This window comes from Centrocercus urophasianus, unplaced genomic scaffold (genome assembly GCF_019232065.1).
Source record: "Centrocercus urophasianus isolate 14NV4802_14NV808 unplaced genomic scaffold, USGS_Curo_1.0 seq_23, whole genome shotgun sequence".
Taxonomy (NCBI): Eukaryota; Metazoa; Chordata; class Aves; order Galliformes; family Phasianidae; genus Centrocercus; species Centrocercus urophasianus.
In genome coordinates this window covers 289,864-303,603 of record NW_024884789.1, presented here as the reverse complement: position 1 = coordinate 303,603, position 13,740 = coordinate 289,864, and the positions used below count along the sequence as shown (strand labels likewise).

Below are 13,740 nucleotides of genomic sequence, written 5' to 3'. Positions count from 1 at the left end.
TTTTTTTTACACCAGAAAAAGTAGGATATCTTAAAATTCAGAGCAGTATGTGTAAGGGCAGCTTCCCCTGCCAGAAGGGTAAGAGCCATAACGAAGGACAAATTCTCCCTCTCAGTACCTGCAGCAGCTTCTGCAGACATAAGGCATGGCCATACTTCGCAGCTAGGTGCAATGCGTTTCTACCTAGAAAACACCAATTTCAGTTCAGGCTCTGTTATGAACATGCAGTTAGAAGCACCACACACAAATTCAACATTTTATGCTGTTCCTCAGAAAGTTTATGACTTATCACATAACATCCATTCACAAGAAATTCACTTGCTTTTCACTGAAGTCGTTTGGACAGTTTACTTCATCTGAACTAAAACCTCTGTCTTACACCCACATAATTCCACGTGCTCCATTACTGGTCATCATGCCTTAGATATATGGAAATACAGAGTTGTTTGCGTGCCATTAAACTGCTGGGCTTGTTCCAGGCCAAGCCACAGTTCAGATCAACTCCCATATCATTTTATTTGATGGTTTGGCACTTTTTTGGCAATTCTGACAGTGCTAAAACAAAGCCATCTCTTTTAAACACTTCGCCACTTGCTAAACAGTGGGGGTTTTACATTATTTTATTTATTTAATCTTAGAGAAAGTGCAACCAGCAATTCATAATTAAATGCACAGCATTTTGAGATGAATTAGTCCACGTTTGAGTTTTTAAAGAACTGTTATGTGAGCCAAAGTCAAGTCCTGCTGCATGCCAGCAGCACTCATGGACTTGTATGGCAGTACATGACCAATCTTCTCTTGGTTCTGCCAACCACGTGCAGCACTGCAGGAAGGAGGGAGGCCCACCCTGCAACTTCGTTAAACCCCACTCCAAAGCAAAAACCAAGCTGAGAACTTCAGCAAGTTGCACTTGAGCATTTGAGGAAGCATACCTGCAGCATCAGTGGCCGTGATATCAACTCCATGGATAAGGATGGTGTTCAAGCAGTCCAGATTTCCCTTTGATGCCACAACATGGAATCTAAACAGAAAACCCATGCTTAAGTGCAACTGCTTTATTTGCAAAATAGAAGTATTAACAAGAAAGTCAAAACAAATAACCACATGTTGACGCAGACTAAATTGCATGCTGCAAGTCCATCCTTGCTGCTAGAAATTTATTATTCCCATGATCAACCCTTGGTTCAGATTTCTGTTCAAGGTGATTTCCTCCTTTTCTCCACTCTCCACTTCTTCCACTGCAGTGCAGAAGCTACACAACCTTCTCTGTTCAATTCCTCATTAAGATAATTTCGTGTTTTGTAAGACCAGTTTAGATGAGGCAAGAAGCTAACACAGCACACTGCATACACACCCTTACAAACGAGCAGGACGTATTTACTGAGTAGCAGTAAGACTTGGGAATGGAGCGAAAGCCCCTGGCTTCCCCATCAGCAGAGCACTGGAAGTTACTTACGCAGACCTCCCTTCCACATCCAGCTTAGTGGGACTGACCCCTTTTTTGGCAAGGATTGATGAAACCTTCTCCACATCGCCCCTTTCAGCTGCTTTCATTAACCTGTCATCATACTTGTTCCAGTCTGTATTCAGCTGTACAAAAGAGAGCATTAGAAAAGCAAGTGAGCTTGTGGTACAAAACTGATCATAAAGCTGCTCCAACAAAACACTGCAGCTCATTATTGGGGGGAAGGGATAAAAAAAAAAGGAAGACATTTGTTTACAATTGACAGTCATACCTGTTGAATGGTTTGGCTATATATGTACAATGCCATAGCATTTCAACCAGGCTGTCAGCATTGAACACACTGCTCAGGGACAGCTTGGTTAACTCATCCTGATCCCTAAAGCAGAGTTTGTGGGTATAAAACCACTCATGCTGCTGAGTTCCACCTAGAAGGTCTAAAAATAAAGTTGCACACACAAGTTCCCTATAAATTTAAGGAAAACAAGATCTCCAGATAGTTTCACAGATCTAACTCTATCTCCCCTGGAGCAGAGGCCAGTCAGCCATGGGACTCGCAGCACAGTCACAGTATCACAGAATGGCCTGGGTTGGAAGGGAACTCAAAGATCACATCTCAAGAATGTCTCTCCTAATTCCCCATTATTCTATTTTAACCTTTCCCCCCCCTCCCCAGACCCCTTCCATCTCAAAAGCTGCCTCTTGGCCTTACACCCTTTGGAGAAGGGACATCAGTTCTCCTCTCCCAAGGCAGCCAGTTCCTCCAGCTACAGAAAAACCTGGGGGGGTTTCCTGTTCACCTTCACTGTCAAACATTTCAATTGTGATAGTCCAAATAAAGCAGTCAACTGTCCCATTTCTGTTAGATATCTGTCTGTGCCCCAAAGCTTACAAGCTAAAACACAGCAGAAACAGATAAGCCAGGAATGGCAAGCAACAGAGCCCAGGACACTGCAGCTACACACTTGTAATTTAAGTGTCCATCTTCAGCATAAGCTTCTCAGTATTCACAAAGTATGATTCCATAAGGAAGAAGGAAGATAAAATACAGGTGCTACAATTCTTCCCCCTTCCATCAGGCCTTTTATAGTCAAGGGGAAGCAGAGAGCAATGCAAGGACATGTGTTCTGTGGGACATTTGAACACAACAATTACAAAACATGTAATCAACAGCAGACTTGAGTTTCTGTGAATTCAGCAGTCAGCAACTCGAGAAATATGAACTAAATTTAGCCCTTTCCAAACCGAGTTCACATTTATCAAAACCAGCTGAGCTGCACAGATTTACCGACAGCCATGCTGTCATGACCAAACGAATGATGAAAGAACACCAGAAATGAAGGCAGGGAGCCTGGCGTTACCCACCAGCTCACTCTCCAGCACTATTCCAGCCCCTCTCCACGTGCCTTGCCAGGGAGGGAACCCCCAACACAAGCACATTATATAGGCACAGCGATGCACCGATTCAACCCACTGCATTTGGTCATTCCTAAAAATAAGCCTCAGCTAGCTCTGAAATGTCCCAAGGGGCTCTCCAGTTTTAACACCAAACAGATGTGCCAATGATACGCAAAAGGATGGAGCTTTTTCTGGCTGCTCGGGATTGTTCACAGATCTGCAGTTTAGCTGAGCAGATGAGCACCTATGAGACATGCAAGAAGAAAATTCAAGGTTTACAGCTTCAAATTGCCTGCAAATACCAAAGCTACGCAGAGTACAAAGAAAGCACAGGTCGGTCATAAATAGAGCACTGCACCAACACAGACAGTCGGCACCCCGCACTTATTCCTTGTTTGTCTCCCATTTAGCACTGCAGGCGACATCCTACCCACAGCGCTACATTGCCAGCACAGCCCCTCTGAGGTGTTTGTGATCTTCAAAAAGTTCTGCTGCAAAGTGAAGGCCAGCACTGCTCCAGGTCCCCACTGGAGGCTGGAAGAGCCCTGGGCACTGCTCAGCCACATGGGCAGTGAGTGCAGGCCCACCAAACAGCCAGGCAGGCTTTGCTGGCCGGAAGAAATGAAGGAAGTTCAGAAATGAACACCTATTGCCACCACTGACAATGAGTCACATGACGGCGTTACAACTGTAATTACCTTTATTCCCCATTCCCATAATATGACTGTGGGAATCAGGGAGTCTCAGCAGTGAGTTGCTGAAAGTGACACACAGTAACAGAAACAGACAGCTCTCAAAGTCACACCCACAGGTGTTTCAACAAAGTCCAGCACCATTGTCAATCAATTAAAACATTAATTACTTACAAGCCAAGCCGGCCTGGCGTAACCAAGCCCCCAGAGGGCACAGCACTGCTCACAGTCAGAGCTCCAGGACAGCCACTGGGGAGAGCAGCATTCCTCCACAGCCTGACAGAGGCTCTCTGCTATGAGCTCCTTTTTGTGCAAGTGATGTTTTAGTTGTAAATACCCCAGAAGCTGCACATCAAGCTCTGCCCCCACCAAATTCCTTCAAGTACAACACGTTTCACACCCTTCAAGTCATATCACATAGTGCACATTTGCATCCGTGTTCAGATCCTGAGTTTCAGACCTGGAGCTCATACCCACCAGCACAAACTCAATCAAGTACACAGACAATCCATTACCATACACTCCTTCCCATTTCAGTCTTCAGATAAAAATACTATTTCGTTACTATTGTGTTAATAGAAGTACAACTTTTCTTTGGTTATCACATCTATAATTAAGTTATATCAGTCTCCTATGATGCACTAACTCAACTGTTATCACCTGAGCATTTCACATTCACTGAAAGCCCCACAGGAAGAGTTCCTAAAGATGAACATAACTCATTAATTAATAAGGCGTTACAGCTTTTACATTTCTGCAGCTGTAAGGTGCTGCCATTGATAGGAAATTTAGGATACCTACTGTGTCTTTAGTTGCACAAGAAAACCAACAAGTCATTCTAGAAGGCACAGCTTCTTGCTGCCTCGCATCAAGCCACGAGCAGCTGCGGCTCACGGAGCACCAAGCAGAACGGGTTCAAAGGGGCTCTCACATGCAGATCCTCTCCCCCAGCCCAAGCTCATTTTGCTCCATCCTTCGCTTAGCTGGGATCCCCAGGCACGTTTGCTGCATCTTCAGGATCCTCCTCAGCCTTCATCCCTCCGGGCTGAGCGCAGCTCCGTGCCGCAACGCCGCCGTGCTGCAGAGCCCGCAGCGACTGCCCAGGGGTGGCTGTGTGTAAATACTGCCCAGCCTGCAGCGTCTTGTCAACAGCACGCAGACAGTCAGCAGCCCAGATCTATTTTCTGATAGCGGAGCGATGGAGAGCAATAGCTATTAATACATTCCCTGCATGCTCGTGCCGTGAGTAATGTCTTTGGGGTTTAATGTTCACCGAGCAGACAAGCACGCACCGAGCTGCACCACCACGTCCTGTTCCGCAGACACAAGCACTCGCTTTAAAATAACAAACACATTAGTCAAATTAACTGTCGGCTGACATTAATGAAGGTCATGCTTCTCACCACTAATAACACAGAAGGACCGAAATACCAGCAGGAGTCATTTTTTCCCCATTCCACCACAGCGCAGAGCCAAAACCAGCCCCGCCGTCAGACTTGAGACAACTCTGACTGCAGCACAGATGGAATGCGTGATCCTATTTTGACAGAAATTTAACCCATTTTAAATTAGAAAACACACATGCCTCCGCTTCAAAAAGATCCCTCCTTCTACAGCGATGGAAGCCATTCTGAATAGAAGCAGGTTTCAGCTTACTGCTGCTGCCAGTCTGTCTCCCAACACATTAAATGAGAGGAGTCGTGGAGGCTGTCAAAACATTCAATAGACAGCACCGTGATTAACAGCGGGGAAGCTGGAAGTCTGCTTCCACAAGTTTTGCATTTACCCAGAGATCTCTGAGTGCTGTATTTAGAGGGCTGGGTCAACATCACAGGCGGAGCAGTGTTTAGTCTGCAGGGGAGACAAACATGATGCAGAGCAAGAAAACCACAAACACAACACAGCTCCTGTAGGGCACTTGGAAATAGCTTAAAATGGCTTTTCCCAGAAGAGCCACCCATCACAGGCTAATCACACCTATTGCTATTTGCACTATTCACCCTTCCCCAGTCATTTTTCAGCCACTCCACGCTACGAGCTGGGAGCAGCACTTTGCCTCACAGCACTGCCATGTTCCAGAGGACATCCCAAGGCACCTCCGCAATCAGCATTCATGTGACAGAGCCACTCCAAGAACACTCAGTGCCTATGGGAATGACCACAGCATCACAAGTTATCTTCTGAGCAGAGCCAAGCCTGTCTCCTCAAGCTAAAAGGGGCATTCTGGAAAAAAATAAATAAATACGTTTTACAAGCAACAGCAAGAATACCTACAGAGCTGAAATCAGTCTGATGAGAACCCACACAGAGGACTTGCTCCCCAGCTGAGCTCCCTTGTACAGATCTACCCAAATGCAACCAACCACAAGGTTTCTCTGCTGTATCAGCCTGTCTGCCTGATGCTGCTCCCTGTGACTGCTGAGGCCATCCTGCAGCCTTCACGCCTTGCCCACGGAACCCAGCATTGCTGAACCATGCCCAACTTTGGGCTGCACGGCTGTCAAGGCTCCAGAAAGCACAGCACAGCTTCAGACTTGCACCGGTGGAGTTCCTCTCCCAGGCAGCTCAAAGAAAAGCTCTCAGAAAGTCAAAGGGTGGGAAATAAAGATCCAAGTATGCAATGTGTGGATTATGTTAGACTACAAGACACTCATCATGCCACACAAGAACTGAACCAGCACAGATGACTTCTCCTAGCCTTCAGTCAATTATTTAAGCTTCCTAGGCTAGAGAGATTCTAATTATTTACTGGATAATTTTCAGTTAAATTTCCCATTATCTAGTTCTTCATGGTGAAGCAAATAAGCTTTTAGCATCCTCAGCACCATCCAGGAACTGTACAACTTCACTGCACAAACCATTACCTACTGCTCTCCCTGAACCTGAAGCCCTTTATTCTAGAGAGAACATCACAGATGAGAAGCAGAGCTGCTTTCCCTCATGAAGACACAGCCCATCCTGCAGCTCTCTCCAGCACTGCTGCACGCCGCAGTGCTCAGCACAGCAGCCAGACCCTCACTGCTCCACACCGAGAAGCTCAGCAGCAAGATTCAAAGGACTCTGTAAGGCTCTGACCTTCAGAAACGAGCATGTTCATCACCCCGTCATTACAAGTAAGTATCTGAAGATGAGAAAGCAGTGAGAGCCCAGCCAACACCACCAGAGGGATCTGCAGGCAGGCGCTCGGACCCAGAGCAGCAGCTCTCTCCTCTGCACCCAGACAGATATCCTGCCCTTAACAAGAGGGAGGGAAGGGCACACAGCTGCTGGCAAAGGAAGCTCTGGGGTATTGTCACTAGTAGTAATTGTGATCAGCTAAGAAAATATCTGTATGCTGCTGACAACCAGCAAAGCAATTAGCAAAGTTAGTATTTAAAAATCTGTTGACTGATAGCGACCTAATCTAGGAGGATTGGATTAGAGATGATCTTTACAGGTCCCTTCCAACCCCTGACATTCTGTGATTCTGAAAGAGATTCTATTACAATTAATTACTTTACCAATCTATTTTCACTCTCCTGAGTGAATTCAGCAGCCAGCAGCAAACTCACAAGAGCTCCTATGCCAGCAAAAAGCCCACAGAAGATTTCTGGTTACCAGCATGAGCATGATGTCACACATCTCCACTTGAGAGATGCAGCTTTCTGGCACTGAACCTCCCTTTCTATACCAGCTGCCATTGTGTCGTCACCTAGCACTTCAGTCAATCAAATGCAGATGTGATACAACAGCTGCTCAATATGCTACCTACATACTCTGAAATGCCACTCCTTACTTACATTTTGAGCACAGGTATATTTTTTTACAGGCCGGTGCAATAAAACAACTCTGAAGCCCAAAAGGATACTCTTGGAAAGTTAGCAACAAATGCAATGCTACTTTTCCTCCCATTTGTGCATAGCAGCATATTGCTGCCTTACAGTAAGGCACCAACAGCACAAGTTGCCAGCTGCTGGAACAGAAGCACTGCCCAGGCAGCTCCTCCTGGGCCGGGAAGGGCTCTCCCAGGTCTGCTCACAGCACAGCCAGCAAACAGCTCCGTTCTGCGAAGCACACACAGCCCTCAGCCGCCCTGCAGCTCACTTCTGGAATGACAGCTGTAGTTCAAAGCAGTCCTTAAACCTTCCAGCCTGAAAGCTGCCATAAACCTATGAAAGTGAACACAGCTTCTGGTCACCACCAAGCGAGGCAGATAATCCTATCAGTGGAAAAAAATAAACGAGGCACATCCTCCCTTAATGCCATTAGGGCTCGACTTAAGCACACAGCACACATGCAGGAGCAGAGAGCTCTGGCAGCACACCGCCATCAGCTCTTCCTGCAAGCTGTCTCCAGCACCTGGGTGCTCTTGGATGCTCTCTGAAGACACAAAGGTGATACTTTCATATAAATAGTTATAAAACCAAAAGCACAGTTTTTGATGTCTGAAAAGGCCATTACAAATAAGAACTCCTGTCAAAGAGGGAGAAAGAATCGCTGACTGTAGGGCTGTCTGTCACAAGGCAGTCATGTCCCCAGCACAGGCCTTCCTGCATGGAAAGGAAGACATTGGCTGATAGCGGAGCTACCTGAGAGCGTGCGTGGCGCAGAGCACAGCCCACAGCTCCTGCATTTCACTCTGCTCATTGCAGGGGTCAGAGTACAGCCGTGATTAAATCCAACACGTGAACAGACACACCCTGCCATTTCACAGGGCGCTGCACGGCGGCTGCTTTTGAAGCACTGCGATTTATTTAAAAGCTGCAGACTGTTTGTAGCCTCAGCAGTCCAAGCCAGCCCTCAGCTCTGTCAGAAGCATTCACCAGGTACCGCTCCCCTGCAGGATGGATTCCTGCCACCTAATGCCATCCCCATCCTGCAGGCTTCGCCTGATCCATGCTGCCCAGAAGAGGCCACAGATGCAGGGCTGGAGAAAGGGCTCAAGAGGAAACCACAGCACTTTGTATTTTATAAGCATACCCTGCCTATCAGTGTCTGTATGTTCACTTAAGTGTGTTTCGGAGTCTAGAGCTGAGGGAGCAAGACGTAGCATTTAGTCTACATAAAGGAAAAGCAGAGCCAGCCTGAACACAGGGATGGCCCAGCAGGTCCCCACACACAGCACATCACTGCTACCTTGTTCACCCCAATGTCTCCATCTACAGAAAAACTGCTGGATGCTGCTAAGTGGGCGAGGCTCAGTCTGAACAGTGTCCAAACCCAAGGGCAGACCTAAAGCTGCTCCATTCATGCACTGATCTCTAAGTGCTCCTGTCAAGAATTTTTACTGTTTGCGTGACTTGTTTAAGTAACAGCATCCCAGGATTAGCACAAATAAGTCTAGCAAAACAAACAGTAGCCATCTGAAAACTTAACATTTCTAATCCTCTTTTGGAGTTGGCATAACCCATCAATACCAGATTATTAAGCATCAAACAAACACATGAGCCTTCTAGCTAGATATACAACTTGTCCTCTCAGAGCCACAATAAGGGCTCTGAGGCTGCATCGAATACCACTGCCAGTGAGAGATGTGCATCTAACAGCACTGCCAGCTTCTCTTCTCCGTAAGATTCCTGGGGTAAGGAAAAGCCCAGCAGCAGCACACAAACCGCAGTGGAAGTGCTGAACGCTGCACATAACTCCAAAGGACGATCAGGCTGCTAAAAAACAGCAAAATAAATAAGATTTCAGGTTTGTTTTTAAATACAATCTCCTTCACATCTCATTGCCACGACGCATAACCTAAGTGCACATTATTGATGAGCCATCCCTAGCCTCTCAGCCCCGAGGTACAGCCCAGCTCGGGCACTAACAGAAGTGACCTGACCTACCCGTGCACCCTGGAAAAAAGCCAGAGCTCTCCCAGCTCTTCACAACAAAGGCTGTTAGGTGCCTCCCACAGTAAAGCTGGGGCCTGCCTTTTGTGCCTGCCCCAAACAGCACTGCAGCCTTTATGGCAAGGAGAGCATCGCAGCTCCCACCACAGAACCGATGGAGTTGGGGAGCCCACAGCTCAGGGCCTGCAACACAGCCCTGCCCATGGGAGGAAGAGGCATTTCCCTTTCAAATGGGAGAGACCAAAACGCAGCTGCCATTAGAGCGTGCACGAGGCCCCCAGACTTCCAATTTTTACGATGTTCTCTAATTACTACATTCCAAAATAACAAAGCCTTGATAAATACTCCTTCCTAAAGTTGCGTGAAAATTACAACGCACCTGCACAGGGCTGCACCACAGAGCTTTGCCGGACCACAAATTGCTGCTCCTGACTCTCCTCGTGTTTCTTCACAGGAACCACAAGCATCACACAAACAAGCACATGATCCCATTTAAACAGATGCAAATGGTGCACAATTTTTTTTTCCCAAAGGAATGCACACACCAGCACAAGCCCTAATGACGCTTCTCGGAACACAAACATCCTCTAAGGAACAATCACATTCAGGCTAGGATTTGACATTCAAATGTTACAGAGCTGATTCCTGGTAGTGGTGCCTGAGGACAGCACCATGAAGCTGGGATGCACTCAGAAGGGCTGAGCAACTCAGCTCCAGCCAACAGCAGCAGCACAGGGAAGGTTCTGCTGAGCAGGCATTGCCACGGGCACAGCCAGCAAGGCTTTGTCTTTGCACAGCGCAGAGCTGTGACCAAACGCCATCAAGGTCTTGTTTGTCCTCAGGGCAGTGTGTGCCACCAGCAGCAGGGGTCCTCTCCTATTTGGGAGCTGAACACAGAAGTGGGGGCTGATCCCAAGCCCCTCCTCACACAGAGGAAGCCATCCATCCAGCAGAACAGCAGCATCCACAGGCAGGAAAGCACTATCAGCCTCAGACAGCTGCCCCTAACTGCAGAAGTTGGTCAGGCACTAATTTAATAACCAGAGACTGTCACACCAGGATGAGAGCTCTAACACCTGCCTTTGCTTTTTCCACACTAATTACATACGACATTCAGGGTTTATTAATATAATTTGAACAGCCTTAACATTATTCTTCCCAAAGGAGAAAAAGCTGACAGACGTTTCTGCATGGCTTCCTACCTGCTCATTCTCATCACTTGAGGTGCTCCAGGAAGCACTGCCAAGAACTGAAGCGAGTGCATTCCTCACATGGGCTGCCCCAACACCTCACCCTCTGACACCAGGAGCCTGGAGGAGCTGCAGCCCTGCCCAAACACACCAGGATTCCCACCATGCACCATAAGCAGCCATCCAACCTCACCAAGGAGCCCTGGCCCCCTCCACACTATACAGAGCTCATCACAAAGGATAGAAAGGCAGTAAGCCCCACACTGATCAGGTAAGGGACATGAAGCACAGCAAGTAGAACTCATCAGCAAAAGCTGACCAGCGAAGGTCTGAAACAGAACAAGAAACAAACCTTTCCCCATACATCTTCTCCAGGAAACCTCGAGAAAAGCCAATTAGCAGGTATATCTGATGAGGTCCTCCTGCATACACTGCAGCAGGAATTCCTAACCTTACTGGAAGAACACACTTCCTATGTACAGCCTAGATGACAAACGCACACCTACATCAGCTTTGGAATCTCAGAACTATTAGCAGTGCACACTGCTGCAGTCACCCAGTACAGTATCGACTCCATTAATTGCAATTTATCTCATTAGAGCTGGGGAGTGAGCCACTGTCTGTGCACTGCAGCCTTCATGGGCCACAGGATCTGCTACAAAGCACAGAGCCCACAATAGCACAAAGGACAAGCAGCATTTGTCTCACTATTCAAAGCCCTGACATTACCAAGCAGGCTGCTCAGATTATCTCCCGAGCACCAGCTGGAGCTGGCAAAACCAGGTAATTCGTTTTTCAGACGTAGCACCCTGAATAATGGTGGAACAGGTAATTACTTCCTGCATTTTGTGGCATTCCTCCATTTTGGGACAGGTAGTCAAGCTATTCCCAAAAGATCACTGTCAAAAAGCATTAAGGCACACAATTGCTGCCTAACTGAAGGAAAACGTCCAGAAGCATGATGAAGGGATTAAGTTTCTCTCCACTCCCCAGGAAATAGCACTGGGTGGGAACAGGAGAGAGGGATGAAGTTTCCGAAACAGACAGCTCTTTTTGCACCGCTTTCAAGCAAGACCCACAAAGCTCAGCCTGGCTGGATTCCCACCCACTTCCCTCCTGCCCCAGCAGCCACAAACAGAGGGCTTTATCCAAGCACCTCCCTTCAGCCTCACCATTAACACCAGCTGTATGAAGGAATATAGGAGGAACCCCCCTGCATGGAGGGGGATAAGTTTGAGAAGTTGGTGGTGTGACCGCGTTACCAAAAGATGGAATGAACAGATGAGGTGAGCACACTGTGAGTACAAAATTCAGCTTAGAAATGACTTCCACTGAAGCAGATTTCCTTCAGGTATTCAAGAGTGACTTCAGCTCTTAGAAGTATTGAGACTGATCAAATCTACTTTGAAAGGAAGGCTTGTCGAGCCTGCTCCCACAGAACTGAAAAGCCTCCATACCTACCCAAAACCAAACACAAATGCTGTATCACTTCAACTGTTTGTTGACATTTAATTACCATAGGCTTACTTTGAAATAACAAACAGTTCTAAAGTATAGGACGACTAATGAAGAGCACAAACCAGCGTCAGCCTACACGTTACAGATTATCATGACAGACATCTGAATCACTCCTTCGCACGGCAATGTGCTCATGCACAGAGCTGTCATTTCACCCAGGGAGTTGCCAGCAGTTCACAAGCCTGAATGCCTGCATAGCTTTCAAATGAACTATTATTCTCAAATAATGTTTTCAAATCTAAGACAAATGAGCAATAGCGTTTTAAAGGAATCTAATATCTCAAAAGATGGCTGATAGAAGTCAGCATGTCCCTATTAAGCCGCCCTTTTCCGCTACCCCAGGCAGCTAGCAGCACGCTCAGCAAGGCAGCACGGGACGGCAGCAACCCGGGCCGCCTCCTAGGAAACCATTCACCGAGCGATCGCAATCAAAGAGCAATCAAGTCCTGCCTCCAAATCAAGCTGCCTTCGCTCACAAGTACCGCTCCCATCAAACTTCATCTTCAGAGAAGAACGAAAAAGGACGCCAATAAAGCTGCTTAAAGCCAGCTAACATTAACCCGAGCCGTAAGGAACCACCGACAGCCAGCCGCCACGAGGGCTCCCCGCACTCAGAGCCCTCAGCTGCCCCAGCCCAGCACCCCGAGGGGCGACCAGCAGTCCCGGCAGCACACAGCCACCGCCGAAGCTTTCGGGACGCCTCCTAAGCAAACCTCGCTGCCGCACGCCGCAACGAACGCCGCGCTCCGGCTTCACCACAGCGCTAACAGTGGCCCGGGGGGCAGGGAAAGCCGCGGAAGCGCTGGATCTCCCGGGGGCAGAAAGCGACACTGGAGTAGAACGCAGAGGCTGCGTCCTCGTTTCCCCAGCTCCGCTCCACCCGGGGCAGCCCCGGCCGCACAGGGCATCGCAGCCCGAGGCGCCCCACGTCCGCTGCCGCCAGACCGTCCCTATGTTACGGCCCTCCCAGCCCAGCTCCCTCAGCCGCCCACCCACCCCAACACGCGCACAGCACAGCACTGCCCAGCCCCGCAGCCCACGGAGGATGCCCATGGCCAGCTCCAGCCGCCCCGCAAGGTCCCTCAGGACCCCTCCGACCCCCACCCCCGCCCCACAGGGCGTCTCGGCACGCACCGCGCTGCCTGCAATGATGGCTTCGTGCTTCCTTAGGCGGGACTTGAGGCTCTTCATGGCGCGGCCCCGGGCGGGCGCGCGGCACCAACCCCGCGACGCGCACCCGCCGCCGCCACGGCCGGGACAAACGTACCCCCGCCCGCCGCGGCACCTTTAGCCCGTAGCCCCGCCCCCCGAAAGGCGTCCCGGCCAATCGCCGCCCGACCGCGCGGGCGCCGAGACCAATCGCCACGCGGAGAGGGGGTGGGACTTCCTCATTTTAAAGTCCTCCTGAAGGGGAGTGGCGCGGTGAGAGACGGGAGTTTGCAGAACCGCCCGCCCAGTAGGGGGCGCTCTGTGATGAATAAGGGTCGGTGCCCGGCCATCGGTGCCCGGCCATCGGTGCCCGGCCATCGGTGCCCGGCCATCGGTGCCCGGCCATCGGTGCCCGTTGGCGGCCGCTGCAGCAGCGCGGAGCTCCGCAGGGGCGGCACAGGGCGGGCCGGTGCATGAGGCTGCGAGTTCGGGCCTGGCTGTGCTCGGGAAGC

The 13,740-nt window shown here is 49.2% G+C and overlaps 1 protein-coding gene across 5 annotated transcripts in view; it reads right to left on the bottom strand.

Moving 5' to 3' along the window:
- Window positions 1–13,318, bottom strand: part of UACA (uveal autoantigen with coiled-coil domains and ankyrin repeats) — a 28,312-nt gene extending 14,994 nt beyond the window's left edge. For 3 of the 5 annotated variants that reach the window (XM_042824537.1, XM_042824541.1, XM_042824540.1), the window contains exons 1-4: window positions 13,214–13,318; window positions 1,457–1,590; window positions 933–1,021; window positions 119–183 (exon numbers count right to left, since the gene is read on the bottom strand). In XM_042824537.1, the coding sequence (XP_042680471.1) occupies window positions 119–183; window positions 933–1,021; window positions 1,457–1,590; window positions 13,214–13,270 (345 nt within the window). In that variant the 5' untranslated portion in view covers window positions 13,271–13,318. Of the gene's footprint in view, window positions 1–118; window positions 184–932; window positions 1,022–1,456; window positions 1,591–1,736; window positions 1,788–4,353; window positions 4,616–13,213 lie in introns of those variants that run through there. The other 2 variants (XM_042824538.1, XM_042824539.1) reach the window with 2 other exon arrangements.
- Between the last annotated feature and the right edge of the window lie 422 nt (window positions 13,319–13,740).